The 17,515-nt window shown below is 34.9% G+C and overlaps 1 protein-coding gene across 1 annotated transcript in view; it reads right to left on the reverse strand.

Moving 5' to 3' along the window:
• Positions 1-9,313: 9,313 nt before the first annotated feature.
• LOC140150106 (uncharacterized) overlaps positions 9,314-17,515 on the reverse strand; it is a 33,557-nt gene continuing 25,355 nt past the window's right edge. Inside the window, exons 10-11 of the mRNA XM_072172110.1 lie at positions 10,460-10,572; positions 9,314-9,513 (exon numbers count right to left, since the gene is read on the reverse strand). Coding sequence (XP_072028211.1) covers positions 9,348-9,513; positions 10,460-10,572 — 279 coding nt within the window. The 3' untranslated portion in view covers positions 9,314-9,347. The remainder of the gene's footprint in view (positions 9,514-10,459; positions 10,573-17,515) is intronic.

Genomic DNA, 17,515 nt, shown 5'->3' on the forward strand with positions numbered 1-17,515 from the left:
ATTTTCATTATCATTGTTGTATTTCATATTATTATTTTATATTTCAGTATGCTTCTTTCTTACATGAACGAACATGAGGTTGTAATATTGTGATAAGACCTCAAAATTGATATATGAATTTAATTTTACATGTTTACTGTGCATCTCATCACAATTAGATGACAATATTAATATTGAATTATTCACACAAGGCAGCCTTTTGAGGTACTGCAGTATGTGAAGCAGATAATGACATGGCATTGATATCAAATTGTGTCAATTGAGCCCATATGTTTTGGTCAAGTTAATGAGTTGTAAAATAAACACATCAAAAGAAATAAGTCCACCTCTGAAAATTCCGTCATAACATCGTAAAGTAAAACTTTGTACCAATAAAACTTACTTAAAAATAATTATATGATTGTTTACTAAGTGTTTTGTGAAAATGAAAGATGTCCATGACTTCATGGCTGAATGAACCCAAATTGAAGACAAAAACTGCCCTTTCCAAAAGTCACAAAGTAGGCCTATGCTTGTTAACTGCAAGACGTATTGGGACAAGGAATGGAACTGGCCATCTTACAACTCACTGTGCTACATCTGCACCAAGGGGATTTGCATGGCTGAAGGATCAAGAATCGATACACATTACGGTAAATGTTCACTTGGTGAGGATTTTAAACTGCATGGGGTTTACCATTAGTAATAAGCCATGAATCAACGTTTGTGACAAGCATAGTCCTACTTTGTGACTTTTGAAAAGGGCAGTTTTTGCCTTCAATTTAGGCTCATTCAGCCCTGAAGTCATGGAAATCTCTCATTTTCACACAGCACTACAGTCATAATTATTTCAAAGTTAGTTTTATTGGTACAAAACGAAACCTTACAATGTTATGACGCCATGTTCAGAGGGGGACTTATTTCTTTTGATGCGTTTATTAGACAAGACTCAGTAGATCAGTAGAGTTCAATATTTTAAAACTCACACCGATACCAATAAATATTGGGCGTAAAGCATCCTATTTTATCATTTATATTATGTTTTGGATCCAATATTTTCACACACTATGGATTCATCAAAACATTATAATGCTCAACACTGAATTGGGAGGGGGATACAATTGACATTTGTACATTGTTAATGCACCAGCATTATTTTCCTTGTAGCCTTTCAATGCCAAATGTACTGACAGCCACAAATTTATCAATGGCATCGAAGTATGAAATTTTGAAAAACTAAAATAAAAGCCTTCATTTTGAATTCCGAAAAGATTGCCATGTGCATTAAAATGGGTCTCGCTATTAGGGACTCCTGAATAATAATCACACAGAAACAAAAAACATTTATGAATGTTTTCAATCCATATGGAATTTATTTTCATTGTTATCCATACATTTAAATAAATAGTATTTAAAATATACAATTATCTCAAACACATCAGAAAAATAGATTTACGCATGCATATCATAATTGGAACAAACATTGGGCTATTCCAGTTGACATCTATACACCCCATGGAAGAGATGACCTTAATCTTCCACACAGGGGGTATAGATTTCAAATGGAATCACCCATTCAGGTAACCCCATTTGATATTCACATACCCTGTGTGGAAGATTATTAGATAATGCCTTTCATGGGGGTGTATGGATTTCAACTGGAATAGCCCATTATCACTGGATTACTGTGATTTACTTTATTTACTCATAAGGCTGCGTTCACATAGAAGTATACTATTCGGGTATACAGTGCACGTTTTGCAGGTGCACACGTATAGCTTAAATTGAGCAAGGTAATTTCATAGTACCGGGTCACATAAGAGGGCACTATTTGATAAGGCCGTATACCTGCGTACAGTATAGTATAGTGGAAATCGTGCGCGTTCGATTTTAGTGCAGCGTATACTGTCCTAATTTTAATTCTGCACATTATGACACCTCATTGAATGCAATGTGAGCTCTAAAAGTAAAGTTACAAGCATTTCATTACACGAAGGTTCAGTTTTTAAATGGGCAAACTGACCTATATTATGCCTGATCGAATAGCATATAGCGTATAGCAAATACCGTATATAGTATACTTCTATGTGATCACAGCCCTGGGCATAAAAAGAAATTGTTTGATTGGTGTAACCTGACCGACCCTAATTTACGGGGGAAATAGCAATTCAGGGTAGGGTAAAAACACCTAAATTTCCTGTAATGTGTGCTTTAAAAACATAAGAATATGCATATAAAATTAAAGCATTATTGTGGGTTTTTTTAGAGTTTCACAACTAAGTAGTAGTAGTAATGAGTTGATGACTTATTCAAAGACAGAATTAAAAAGACTAGTTTGCGTCTGACGTTACTGTCAATCAAACTCCCCACGATCCTTAATTGGTTAGTAGTGCATAAAAGGAAGGTCGAAAATGGCGAAAATTACAGTAGTTTTACAAGACAAAAAGCAACTTTTCAAGGCATTGTTGACATGGTGCCTTCAGGAAAGGAAGTTTCCAATTACATAAGACCCAACTTTTGAGATGATTTGTATATTTCACAAGTGCAAAATTAATCATCATTGTTTTACCACTGTGTTCAGAAACTCAAATCATCATGACAGTTATAAACAAACCGTGCCCAAGTTTGATTGGCAGATGACATCAGATGCTAATTTTAATTCTGTCTTTGATTATATTAGTCTACTAAACACAGCCAAAAAAGAAAGTCTCCAGTAGTTCCATACCCATTTAATCAGATTCGGATGAGTTTATGGCAAAATAATTTATATAATAATTTTCTATACACTTTCCTGCGAAGATTGATACCAAATTTGATATCAAAGTTTAATCATCATGAGCAAAAGGAGCCGTTGTTTGGACATTCGTGCAATTTTAAAATGACAAATTACGAATTGACCACGCAAAAATCAATGCATGGTATCAGCTTATTATGTGGCCTGAAGCATGCCCGTACAGGAATCATTGTACACTTGCCTGCGCACAATTGAAAGAGCGGGGTATTTGATTTGCATTTTGACATGCATGGGCAAACCTTTGACCTGCCGGCCTATTCAGGCGACGTAATTCTTGGCACTCACGCTAGCTCTGCTATGTGATACAATTCCCTATGTCATTTTTAAGATTGCACGAATTTCCAAACAAATGTTTCTATGCTCACGATGATTAAACTTTTGATATCAAATTTGGTATCAATCTTCAAGGAGAGTGTATAGAAAATTATTATATAAATTATTTTGCCATAAACTCATCAGAATCTGATTAAATGGGGATGGAACTACTGGAGACTTTCTTTTTTGGCTGTGTTTATTATATTGTGCCCTGAAAATGCATCAGAACTTTGGAAGGTTTTCTGTGTTTATCTCTTAATTCAACATGAATCTTCAACTTCAGCAAGAAAATATTTCAGTTGCAAAACCCTAATTTTGTCCCTCACAATACCGTAAAACCTCGTCTACAAGCATATATAGTGTTTCTGATGAAAGCTAAATTAATACGATGCATGCGTAAATATACAAGACAATGGATTGGTCTTACAATAATACTTGTTTTTATATGCTTGGATCTGTAATTTATTTGCTCAAATTCCATAATGGCGCCTGGATTAATTTAGATTTCATCAGGATCACTCTATATGCTTGTAGACAGGGTTTTACCCCGTTGTTACAACAATCAAACAATCTCTTTTTTAAACCTTGTGCTGTTTTTTATTATCAAGTTATTAGTATTCCTTAAACCAATCATGTAATACTCTTCCTCCTGGACCACATCCAAAAGATGTAAAGCCCCCAAAACAAATCTGGTGTTGTGAGAAAAATGTTGACTTGTTACATGCTTTTCACATTATACTATTAAATATACTGTTATTATTTTTACCCATTTCCAGTTTTATTAATGAAGGGGGGGGGGGGGGGTTAGCTTTGTAACAAAGTTAGTTACATTCATAATATTCAAGGTTTCATGAACCTTTTGTTTGATCCTTGGAATAGTCAAATACGCTTGGTGCACTGCCACAGAACAAATAAATAAATTGCAGAGGCAGACCTTGCTTGATATGGTTGAGATGTTAATAATTAATGATGGGTTTGCTTCCTATATCATTAGATATATATTTGTCTCAAGCTGGATGACCTGTTTGACAGTTTACCCCCATTGATATCGGGATTTTGGCATCCGTAGAAAGCTCGTATTTTTTCACCTCACCCTGAAAAAATTTTAGGCCTGAGACGTGTTTCCTTCAGATGGATGGTATGGAACAAAATAAAAGTACTAGCTTCATCGCCTATGGTGGAATTATATTATACAAATATGAGTGTGATGGTCAACATATAATCTTGAGTTGAAAGATGGATTGTTCCATTCCGCAAGCCGAAATGGTGAGTGGAATAATGGAATAATACACCTGTATAATACACCTGTCAATGTGACCCTTTTTTGTGAATTAAATACATTTTTTTTACTCAATTGCAGAACAAAACAAAAATACTGCATCATAATATACACTGCACCAATAGAGGCCGTCAGCGTGACGTCATATGCCGCCATCTTGTGGGTACACGCTATGATGTCGTTCGATCTCCATGCGTGAACAGCAAAATCACCGTGGTGATGCGTGATAACAGCTGCGTGGCAAGCTGCGCCCTGCGCGTAGTGTCCAACGCAGAATCCCGCGTATCATTTGTACCCACAAGATGGCGAAAGGCTGACGGCCTCTATTATATTGTTATGAATTTGACACGGCCGAATCCAGATTCGGCTTTTGGTAAATTCATTTTACGCATGCATTATTTTTTAATTAGAGAACATGACAAGGGATCTATGCTTTACCTATAGAGGGTAGCATATCGATTTTTTAACGGTTATCGTTGTTGACCGCACTGCGAAGCACCGTTAGCTAACCCTGTATGTCGCCCTCTTGATTACTTATTATGCTGTTATCTTCTGATCTCCGTTAAAAAATTGATTGCTGCCCTCTATTATGTACAGCATTGATCCCTTATTCTCTAATTCAAATGTAATGCATGCGTAAAATGAATTTACCAAAAGCCAAATCCGGATTCGGCTGTCTGCCGAATTCATAACGACATATAAAGCCACATAAAAAAAAGCATGTGTTTCACGTCTGCCTCTCTCTGTACTATCTTGGATCACATCCTACTTTTTTGTTTTTGTGGTACTCCAAGGTACTCTAATCTCATCATTTTCCTCAAAGATGCTGAAAACTGCTTGTAATGTTTTAATTTAACATGAAAACTGGTGTATCAATGTTAATTTTGGTTTTAAAAAAACCCTTCCCTCCCTCACTTTTCCAAGCACTTGGGGACATGAAACAAATTTTCAATTTTATGTGGCCCAATAATGATAACATAAAACAATATATACCTCCATACATGATGATAAATTTAAGAAACTTATTTCAAAATACACATTTTACTGTTTTCCCTCATAAATAGCTGTTTTGTACATTTTTGCACTCTTGTGCCATATGTCGGTAAATTGACATAATTTATCACTTACAAATTTATTTTTAATATTTTTTTGGTGAAGGATTTTACAGGCAGAAAATATAATATTTAAAACACAAAAACAAAAGATCACTGGGTCATTAATTGCTGGTGTGTAATATCTACATGTAAGAAGATACCAACCAGCTTGCCATGGTAACAGCATGGTTCAAATAAAGGGGGAATCCTTCAAAGCTGGCCTTATTGCTGGTTTCACACTTTCTGTCTATTTTATTTTTGGGAAGCGCAGTGGCATGCCGCTGAGTGACAGCGGTATGTTTATGAAAGCCTATGAAAGCTCAACAAGTTTCCTGTTCTCATACATCAGAGCGGCGTCGCTCCCGGGTTGACAAATTCAACTCCTAGCGATCTGCCGATGTGGGCAAAGCAATGGAGTGGTCGATATATCGGCTTGCCGTTAGTCACCACTAGTGTTTCTGGGGTGACTGCGCAGTGAAGCAAAATCACCGGCAGAGCAGCAAAGCGGCAAGTGGCAGGCAAGTATGACACCAGCCTTAGAGGGTATACAAAGAGAGGTAGGATATATGCAACTAATATTGAGCTTGCAGATCATTTATATACATACAATGGGCTATTCCAGTTGAAATTCATACACCACCTATACTATGGAAGACATGCTGTAATCTCCCACACAGGGGTTGTAGATTTCAAATGGAGTCACCCATTCAAAATGCACACTCCCTGTGTGGAATCGAAGATTAAGATCATGTCTTCCGTGAGGGGTGTATGGATTTCAACTGGAATAGGCCAACTGATGTGCATTTCCTGATCCAATCTGTTGAACTTTAAAGCATATACAAGGTGATGAGGTGCATCATATATTTTTTTTAAATTAAAAATTGATCAATGTTTTAAAACACCTAGTCAAGTGCAACCATGGAACTGTTTTGATAGTCTATGATACAGCAAAGTGTTCCATCTAATAGCAGAGGTTTGCAATTTGTGTGTGTCTCCTGACCTCACTTCTTGAATGTCAGTCAACACCAAAGAGATTATATTCAAAGAGTACGAAGTCCAACAAGTTGGTGTGATGCTATTGGAGGCAAAATATATAGTGTGCCTCCCGATTATTTCACTATGCACCCTGTAAACTTTGATTCATAGTGTGTGGGTGTTCGCATTCTGCATGTCATGTGTTGTGACAAAAACGTATGCCAATAAGTGCTGCATGCACAAACTTTTATAATGCTCCAACTTTAAGATGCAAATTATCATTTGATTTCAGGCACAAACCTAAAAATGCCCGAGGTATTTTCTGCCCTCCATGAGCGACAAACCAAGATGGTGGATTTACCACAGCCCTACATATGATGCAATTTTTACTTGCTAATCTATGAATATAATCTCTTCCTCCCTCCACTGTAACATGTTGAGTGCTGAATGCAGAATGAGATGACTGTGTTTTATATATTAACATTACTTGCAGAGGAATGGAGGAAGCACAAGATCTTCTATTAGGCAAAAAAAAAAAAAGTTTTGTCTCAAAGCTCGCGCGCGCATTTGTAAAATCGTGAGATTTGGAAAAAAAAAGAAATGCGGAATTATTTTTTATTTCAAATTTTTTATTGTTTTTAGTTTTTCCAGAATATTTCGGCAAAAATCAGATTTTTTTCTCAAAATAACATGAAAAAAGTCGGGAATAAAAATTTTTTTTATCGCATTTCGCATTTGTTTTCAAACCACTCATGAGCTTTGAGACAAACCATTATTTTTTTTTTTGCCTAATGAAAACATAATACTATCAGGATTGTCAACTCTCACACATTAAGGGCTGGGGTATGAACGTTTGGACAGTATTTATTTTGGGACATCAGAGCACATCAGACATATCGAATTGCATTCTGAATACGAATAATGTCATTCTGATATCAAATAATTTTGATTTTTTGAAATTCGCAATGTAATACACATTTTATGGCAAATCATTCAAAATTGATATTTTTGATATTTAACAGTACTTGAAGTAAACTTTAGAAATCTGATGATTTATACTTAAAGTGTATGTAGGTGGGATGAAAAACCGACGATCAATTGAAAATTTTGACCTTTTCGTATTGAAGATATGGATTTTTTTCCCAAAACACCAAAAAAAATTAGGTCTTTTGGGAAAAAATCCATATCTTCAATATGAAAGGTCAAAATTTTCAATTGACCGTCGGCTTTTCCTCCTGCTACATACACTCTAAGAATATAACATTAGATTTATATAATTTACTTCGAGGACTGTTATATATCAAAAATTTGAAAAATATCAAATTTTTATCATTTGTCATAAAATTTGTATTATATTGTGATTTTCAAAAATGAAAATTATTTGATATCAGAAAGACATGCTTCAGATTCAGAATACAATTCGATAGGTCTGAGGTGCTCTCATGTCCCACAAAAAATACTGTCGAAACGCAATAAACGCTCATTTTAGATCCCTTAAGCGTGACAGTCACACATTCAGGCACTTTCTCAAGCTAATTTTAATTAGCTTGAGAAAGTGCCTGAATGTGACATTTTACTACCTTAAAAGGTAGTAAAATGTCACACCAAGGTTGTAAAATTTCACACATCGTCAAAATAAGTTGCTGTCCCTACCCCAAAAAATTAACAATTTCGCCGTTGTCGGCACACAATAATTCCGTCCCGGTACGCCGCTGTTTGACAGTGTGTCACGCCAAGCAATTCCAAAAAGTTGACAACCCTGATATTATTTCCTATTTTGCAACCTTAAAAATTGTCAAGTGTCCAAACACATTTTGTACAGTTTGTAGTTAGTCTCCTGACCCTACATGTTGAGCTTACAATAAACTAAAAGCCATATCGTAACATTTGCTGAGGACACTGCCCTCAAGTTTTGTCAAACTTCTGATTCTTATATGATTGTAATGTACTTTAATAAATGGACATATGTCTACCTGGGAAAAATCAGGGATCTATTTTATGGAAATGTTACAATATGGCTTTAACTTAACTAGCATACACTTAATGGACATATTAGTTTCAGCCTGTTCATTTTGGCACTCTTTAATTTCTTTATCAATTAAGCTTAATATTTAAGGTGGTTATGGAGGCATTATAAAAGTGCTCTAAGCATGTTTTAAACAGATTAATTCAGAAGAGCAAAGTACACTGATCGGACATACGGTTTTCAAAATATATCAATTTATATTTTCTTTGTATCTTATTGTTTTTATCAATAATCAATAAAATTAATGAGCTAAAATGACTGGAGAAGCTCATTTACATACAATTTTTGCCAATATTTTGCTAAAAAGCCATGCATAAATGTTCAGGGTACTTTTATTTTGCATAATTTTGCCCTGAAACTTGGTCAAAGTGTTTCTAATATGTTCCAATATATTATATAGTGAAGCCGCCCCCTAATTTGCATATTTGCATAATTAATTAGCATTTATGCAAATTAGCTCATTAATTATGCAATTATGCTAATTAGAGGGCGGGTTCACTATATAATACATTAGAACATATTAGAAACACTTTGACCAAGTTTCAGGGCAAAAGTATGCAAAATAAAAGTACCCTGAACATTTATGCATTGATTTTTAGCACAATATTGGCAAAAATTACATATTAATGAGCCTTTCCAGTCCTTTTAGCTCATTAACTATATTGATTATTGACAAAAATAATAGGATACAAAGAAAATATAAATCGATGTATTATGGAAACCGTATGTCCGATTTGCTCCAAACAAAAGGCATATTGATCAATGTACTTTACCCTACTCAATTAATCTGTTTAAAACATGCTCAAAGCATTTTCTAATTTCTAGAAAATGCATCCAATACCACCTTAAGTATACATGAAAATTTTATCAAAAATAGGACTAATTTTACTGCATGTTCTCCAGTACAAACCGTAGTAAATAAGGAAGGCTGAAAGGCCAATCTTCTGGATACCGGATACTGTTGTCTTTTCTCCTGGCAGGGAACATGAGTAATGTAGGATACTCCGGCACAGAGAATTCCCATGGAAGATCATTTAAGTCGCCATTAATTCTGTGGGTGAAATAAGAAAATAAGATGTTTGTTGAATATATCTAGACTTGTTATCAGAGACCTTCACCACTGGAGTGTGTAATTGTGTTAGGGAGAGAGATTCTGATTACATAATTGAATCCATTTGCCATAGCTAGTGTGACTCAATTCTTTGTAGGTGATAAACACGGCTACAAAACATTGGGCTTTCCATTTAGAATCCAACTACCCCTGTGGAAGACAAGGGTAATATGTTCTACAGGGGGAGTATGAACTTCAAATGGAATGAGCATGTAGCTCCAATAAATGAAACTCACCATCCCATTATGGTTTTGCCTGGCTTTGTGCCAAATGTTATAATTCATTCCCTTGGAAATTCATACTCCTTGTGGAAGATATTTTCAGAATCTTCCACAGGGGTAGTGTGAATTATAAAAGGAATAGCCCATAAATTGGCATGTTGCTGTTCCAGTTGAAATCCATACACCCTCCATGGAAGTCATGACCTTAATCTTCCACACAGGAAGTGTGAATTTCAAATGGAGTGATTTCATTTGAAATCTACACTCCCTGTGTGGGAGATTAAGGTCATGTCTTCTATAGGGGTTCTGAGATATTTTCTCTAAATACCAATGGCTACCTCAAGACCCTCTGAACCAATACTAGGCTTGTTTGTACTTATTTTAATGCTGATTCCAAATATGGTTATTAGAATTTATAATTCTGAAATTTTTTTGATTTTTAAAAAACATTTGAAACCGGTCGTCTGCAGTTGATACCCGTGTGAAGAGAGTTCAGTGCCCGTCCTAGTAGATGGTAGTTACTTGGCACAACCACGGTTTGAACCTTAGGCCCCCTCGGGTGCCAAGCACAAAATCACCAGTCGGCAGCCACAGGTGTTTCGTTGGCCGGTCGACGAAAGCATTGTATATATGACTTTGTACAAAGCAGAGAGGTGTAGTCTTACCTTGCAATATATAGATTAGGTGTGTCTTTAAGTATTCTTCCTAGTAGATGATATATATGATGTAATTGTGCACAAAACCCACACCACGGTGCATAGTAAAATAATAACACATTCTGAAAAAAGAAAAAAAAAAAAAAAAAACACATAAAGTTAAATATATACCTGCATAAACATACTGATCATATCAATTGGATTACAAATAGCCTAAAGTATCTAAAGACTTCGCAAAAAGTAGCACAGTCGTAATAAATACACCTATAGCTTTGAAATTATTAATCATATTCACAATACTTTAACATAGAAAGTATGGTGGTTTATTTACGTGCATTTTGATACCCCATGCATCCAATGTTTGTCAATATTAACAATACTAATGTTTTTAAAGGAAAATATCCAAATTCAAAAGTTGCAGTTATTTGTGACCCATCACATCAAAACCAACCACTTCGCGGCTGGCTTCATTGGCAGATAACAATGAAAGAAGATAAGAAAATAAAAAGAATTCTGAGTTTGTTTTGCCTAAAACATTTATACTGTATCTGATTTCAACAAGTAAGGTGTCATTTTCAAGCTAAACAAGAGCACCACTGGTGCTGTAGCTCATTGTATAGCCATGCATAGCTATGTATAGCCATGCATAGCTATGTATAGCCATGCATAGTTATGTATAGCCATGCATAGCTATGTATAGCCGTGCATAGCTATGTATAGCCATGGATAGCTATGTATGGCCATGTATAGCATATGTAAAAATGTCATAGCCATGTATAGCTATGTATACAGGGCTGCCAACTTTGAAAAACACATTTCAGTATTCTCAAACCTCAAAATCACCATAGTGCTGTGATCAAGCAGAAATCAGCATTTTGAAAATATACTTACGGTTTTCAAGATATTTCTTTATTCAAGGTATTTATTTATTTGTACCTTTTGCTTGTCGAGTATCCTTTGATTTTATTTTGTTTAATACAGTTTTGTTTGTTTATTTAATGTCTTGGATGCACCATCGGATAGATGAGTGCCACTGATGTAAAAGCAATTTCCAAATAAAAACTTGAAACTTAAAAACTACAACAATTTCATGGTAAATGCCATGCATAGCTATGTATAGCCATGCATAGTTATGTATAGCCATGCATAGCTATGTATGGCCATGCATAGCTATGTATAGCTATGCATAGCTATGTATAGCCATGGATAGCTATGTATGGCCATGTATAGCCATATGTAACCATGTCATAGCTATGTATACAGGGCTGCCAACTTTGAAAAACACATTTCAGTATTCCCAAACCTCAAAATCACCATAGTGCTGTGATCAAGCACAAATCAGCATTTTGAAAATATCCTTACGGTTCTCAAGATATTTATTTATTCAAGGCATTTATTTATTTGTACCTTTTGCTTGTCAAGTATCCTTTGATTTTATTTTGTTTAATACAGTTTTGTTTGTATATTTAATGCCTTTGATACACCATCGGATAGATGAGTGCCACTGATGTAAAAGCAATTTCCAAATAAAAACTTGAAACTAGCCATGTATAGCTATGTATACAGGGCTGCCAACTTTGAAAAACACATTTCAGTATTCTCAAACCTCATATGCTCCATTTTTTCAAATATTTTTACCCGATGACCCTTTTTTAAAATCTTATACTCAATGACCCCCTTTTTTCAAAATATTATACCCAATGACACCCTTTTTTTATTTTGTTTGTACCCAATGACCCCTTTTTAAATGGCGCTTTGTACCCGATAGGCCCCTACTTCGCGACGCCGGTAGGCACATACCCGTCACTTCTAAAGTGTGTCCCTCTCCCCCCGGGACTATATTATAATAGATAGTGGCCAGCACATTTATAAAGGACTGATTACTCACTACAATCTTCACTCTTAAACTGTGTTTTTCTGAATGTGCTGATCATGTTGATTGCTAGTCGGAAACTCCTGCGAAGCTATGGACATGGCATCTTACCTACTCCATTCTATAACAGTCTGCCCAGTGCCTTGTGTGTTTTCTCTTCAATCATTTTGTTGAATGTAATTTTATGAACCCCTTGTGTGTTTTCTCTTCAATCATTTTGTTGAATGTAATTTTATGAATCAAATAAAAAAGATAGAAAGTGACTTCACATAAGTTATTAAATTAATACAGTAAGACAATTTATTTATCTATAAGTGCATGTCAAATGGGGTACATTGTTCAATACTATAGGCCTACATGAATAAATTATGCCCATATTATAGCTAGGCCCTAACAATTTTATTTTGTATCGGATTTTTCCCGTTGAAAAGACAAAACTGATGTTTATGATAGCAACCATTTCATCAATAACATTTTGAGTCATTTTTATCCATAAAACGACACAGGATATGATAGATAACTAATTTCACATCAATAGGGTCCATATGATCACAGGTTGTTGAGAATCTGTGATATGATGAAGATTTTGATTCTATAGATCTGTTATCAACATGATATCATGCTGTTCAGTGGTCAAGGAGTAAGGACCCCCAGTCAAGGACACTGATATGACATCATAGGTGATGTAATTTTCTTCTGCTGACCATATGATGCTGTATATTAACTATTATTGTTACATTTAGGCCTATACCTAGAACTTTTTAAAGTCATAATTAGTTCAAACATAACTTTGGTAATACTCGCTCGTTTTCATTCGTTGAAACGGCAAAACATACTTACTTTTCCTTACAAATCGAATACCAACAATTTTAAAACATTCCACCTCAGAGAGGGGTTGTCATGGTCCCATATGGTCATTTTCACGGTAAAGGGTGTAACTTTGGATTTTTAACATTTTGATCCGTAGTTTTCTAATAAAGCCACAGAATTCCATGATTTTTGGCCACATAAGTCATCTAGTTAGCAGCTACCTTGGGTAGCATAATCATCTTCGGGAGTTACTGCGTCAGTTTTAGCAGGCTTAAATGTACCTAATATTGCCATTTTGAAAAACTGTAAAAAACAGTAACAACATTTGTAAAACCCTGTGTTTTCTTCAGTTAGTTCATGGATAATTTTTCTTATCCTGAAAGTACGGTCATATGTTCAGTAAACACTGCCACATTAGATTTAATTGTGAACAGCCCTGTATTTTTGAGAATCGGACTTGATATTTGTCGCTTTCGAGGCTTCATTTTCCGTTAACAATTGTTAACAAACTTTGTGGGTATAGCTTTGGTTCATAATTCTTGGTTATTTCTTCACTTCTTCTTGATTCATAACAGTTGATATCTTAACTTGAAATGGGTAACAAAAATTAGTTGATTTGCAAGCTTTTAAAATTTTTATAAAATCTTGACTTCAAAGAGCCGATTTTCCGTTAACTTTTTTGAAGCCTCCGAAACAAACTGTTCAGCAAGCTTGGGCAAATGTAAATAAAAGAGCTCATCCAATCTATTTATCAAAATGTAGCAAAGTAGATCCTCAAGTCACTTGTTTTTAAATCATGGAGATATATATCACCGTTTGAAAATGGGACCCAATACAAACTTTCCGTTAACAATTGAAGCCTCCGAAACAAATGAAGCCTCCGAAACAACAGTAAGCTTAATTATCATCTATGCATATCTAAATTGGTATGTTCCATATTGATATCTGCATTGTAATTGTTGCATGATATGTGCAGAATGTCATAAATTAAAAAAAATTGATATTATGGTTAATGCTTGAAAAATATACTGATATCCAAGAAAGCCTGTTTCGGAGGCTTCACATGCAAATAACACCATACTTAACAAATGGGTGAAAAAATTACCATGTTATAAATCTACAATATCTGTCGCATAGAATCATTGATTCAATACACACAAGAAAATAACAGCTTAGATGATCCCAACAGTGTTGTTTTCAAAAAAACTACTTCTGCAATGTTTAACCATTGTTAACATGAAGCCTCCGAAACAAAAAAAATGACTTGCTGTGATAATTTAATTTTTGTCACAACTGAAATTCAATACTTTAGAAGCAAAGCATGAAAATTGGTAATTGTGATATTTTTTACCTATTTTTTCATGTCAACTTGTAGTAGTTAGCCAAATATTTCACTTTTATGATCACCTGTGTTGTTAACTGAAGCCTCCGAAACACAAATCGCTTGAATTGCCAATTCTAAAAAATAACTCCAATTTCTGTGAAACTTGGCTGGGAGGTTCCTTTCATCAAGTAGTATTTGTACATGAAGTTAGACATTTAAATTATTTTAGGAACCCAATTAAAACTTAAAAAATATGTTTAAGGTTGGGAAATTTCCATTGCAAATGCCCCTTGATGTTAAAAATTTTCAAAATTGCAATTACAAACATAGCAAAACATGGTATAAAATTTAACTTATATCTGTTGACTTACTTTGGAATGGGATTTCACATGTATTCCAGCTTTCATGTCATAATTTTCTGAGCTTATGTAAAATACATTTTTTCTTAGATTTTAACCAAAATGTTATGGAAATGTCAATTTTTTTATCAGAAATCAAAAGGTTAAGCCTTGAAACACTATTTTACTCAATTTAAGTTGCTTCTATGCATGATTACAGTAAACAGAAACATATTTAAGTGGTTTGAAATTTTGACCCTAAAAATCAAAAGTTACACCCTTTACTGTGAAAATGACCATATACTGATATACCAGGCACTGAAAAAGTGCTACTCACCTTGAGTAAATGTTTACATAACTAATTGGGTTTAGTAACTGGTCAAGATGTGTGATAAATGAGTGAGATTTTGTTCATAGTTGGGGTTGCCATCCAACAATTTGGTAGCCCAAATTGGGAGAATTTGAGACACTATTTGCTAGAATTTGAGACACTATTTGCTCATGGCTCGTGCACAGAAGTAAGGGCCTATACACAGCACGAGCCCAATTGGTGCTTTATTGACTTACAGAATGTAAGGCAAAGCAACACTGAAAAGCAAACATCTCTTTTACAAAATCGCCAGATCAAGGAGTTTGTACAGTGTTTGTAATATGAAAAGCACCACAAACAGTCTGCATGAGACTATTCCATGAAATGTGGTAAACATTTTCGTAACAAAATGCTCCAAAAATGACACTTTCCGTCTGAATTTTCCTAGCTAAATAAGTAACAATCATGAACAATCATGCAAAGATCGCTCCCTCAAATTACTAGCTCCATTGCTCAAACGATGTAGCAAGAGAAAGTAAAAAACATAGACAAATTTAGACTACGGCTATAGTTCATTTGCTGGCGCAAATGAGCTAAAAACAGCAGTTTATCCTAATGTTTAAATCTCCATTTTCATTTCTGCCGCAAGGTGGTCTGTTTTGATGTGATGGGTCACATTTGTATTGATTTGAATTCAACATGAAAATAATGCAACAGTGCTTGCATAATACATATTGATCACTGTAGCTTTTACATTTTTTTCTTTAAAAACACTACTGTGTTGCTAACCCTTAAAATACGGAAAGGAAAGAAGGAACCAAAAAGGAGAGAAGATGAACAAAGAAGTTACATGGCACCACCAGGTTTCAAACCTTACGCCCCTTAGGTGCTAAGCACAAGATCACCAGTCTGTAGCCACAGGTGTTTTGCTGGCCTGGTCAACAAAAGCATCATATATGACTTACGGTGATTGCATCATGGCATCACGTGGGATATATGGATGAACAGTGGTTTTGGTTTGTTAGATTTGTTAAGATTTTACAGATTTAGGGATAATATTGAATGACACTGGACGTACGTGGTATTAAAATGTGCATACATAAAACAATTTAACATCCTTGTATGTTCAAATAATGTGAAAACAATTAATAGTTTTGTGAAAACGAATGATAGTTTCAAGCTACAGGGGCCTTTATAACGGCTACATTACTTTTTGAGCAAACTTTTCTAACAAACTATACTATTCAGCAAATTACTTCAGCAGTGTCCGTCTGCTCTGTCATTACCACGTAAAAAGAACTAGGTCACGCGAATGCTATGTACATGTAGCTTGACCCGTGAATGAGGTGCTGATGTGATGATGTGATTCAATCAGCCAATCAGAACCCACTCCCGTATACGCGATAAACTGCGCCAAATTGGCAGACCGCTGAAGTACTGTGCTGAGAACCATAAGTACAAGAAGAGTTCAGATGCAAAATGCAATAAACGCCAGTCGAAATTCAATCAGTGTTCAATGGGTTCTGCATAGAAACTGATACTCTGCATCCATTGTGCATGTGATATATCATGCACTCTAACAAAACAAATACAAAGGGATACATTTGCACACATTCAGTGCCTTCAATTTTCTACAGCAAGCAGCTAACACTAATTGGGATAAAGGTGTTTATCACATTTTACATTTGAACTCTTCAAATGTTGTGTACAAAAATGTAACTCTTCCTAGTTTCATCTTAATGGTCATTGATGAGAACTCAGTAGTAGTAGTACAATATCACAAAGAATACTGTGCACATAAAGAATCTGTACACTTAAAACAAAAGCAATATCTTGAAGACACTATAACCTAAAGTACCATGCAAAGTAATCATTAGATGGATAATTTTATTCTGCATATTTTGATACCTCATTTGGCACAATCCAACTTTATTTCCCCAAGTTATACTGAATTGAATGGAAAAGAGAGCTTTTCAAAAATGACAAATTTGAGCTAGTTCCTCCTTCAGGGTGATTCCTACTGGCTACTCTAATGGGTTCAATATAAGTGAGAGAGCAACACTCACTTGCCGTGCTCATAATAAATGTTTTTCAAGAGAAAAGTCTATGTAAATTTGATCACTTTTGAAATGCTATCTTTTTTATTCAAATTGGTATAAGTTAGGAAAATAAAATGGCACAAAGTCGAATGAGGTATCAAAATATGCAGAACAAAATTCTCCATCTGTTGATTATTCATTTTGTAAATTAGGTATAGTGTCTGCAAGACATTGCTTTAAGTGTTTGAATACTTTTTGTATACAGTCCAATCTGCACGGATCCCTGGGATATTCAGCCATGTGACCTTCATTGGAAAAAACATTTGTAATGTATAGACACAGAGGAGGCTTAAATACATTCCTACAATGCA

This window comes from Amphiura filiformis, chromosome 4, assembly GCF_039555335.1.
Source record: "Amphiura filiformis chromosome 4, Afil_fr2py, whole genome shotgun sequence".
NCBI classification, from domain to species: Eukaryota; Metazoa; Echinodermata; class Ophiuroidea; order Amphilepidida; family Amphiuridae; genus Amphiura; species Amphiura filiformis.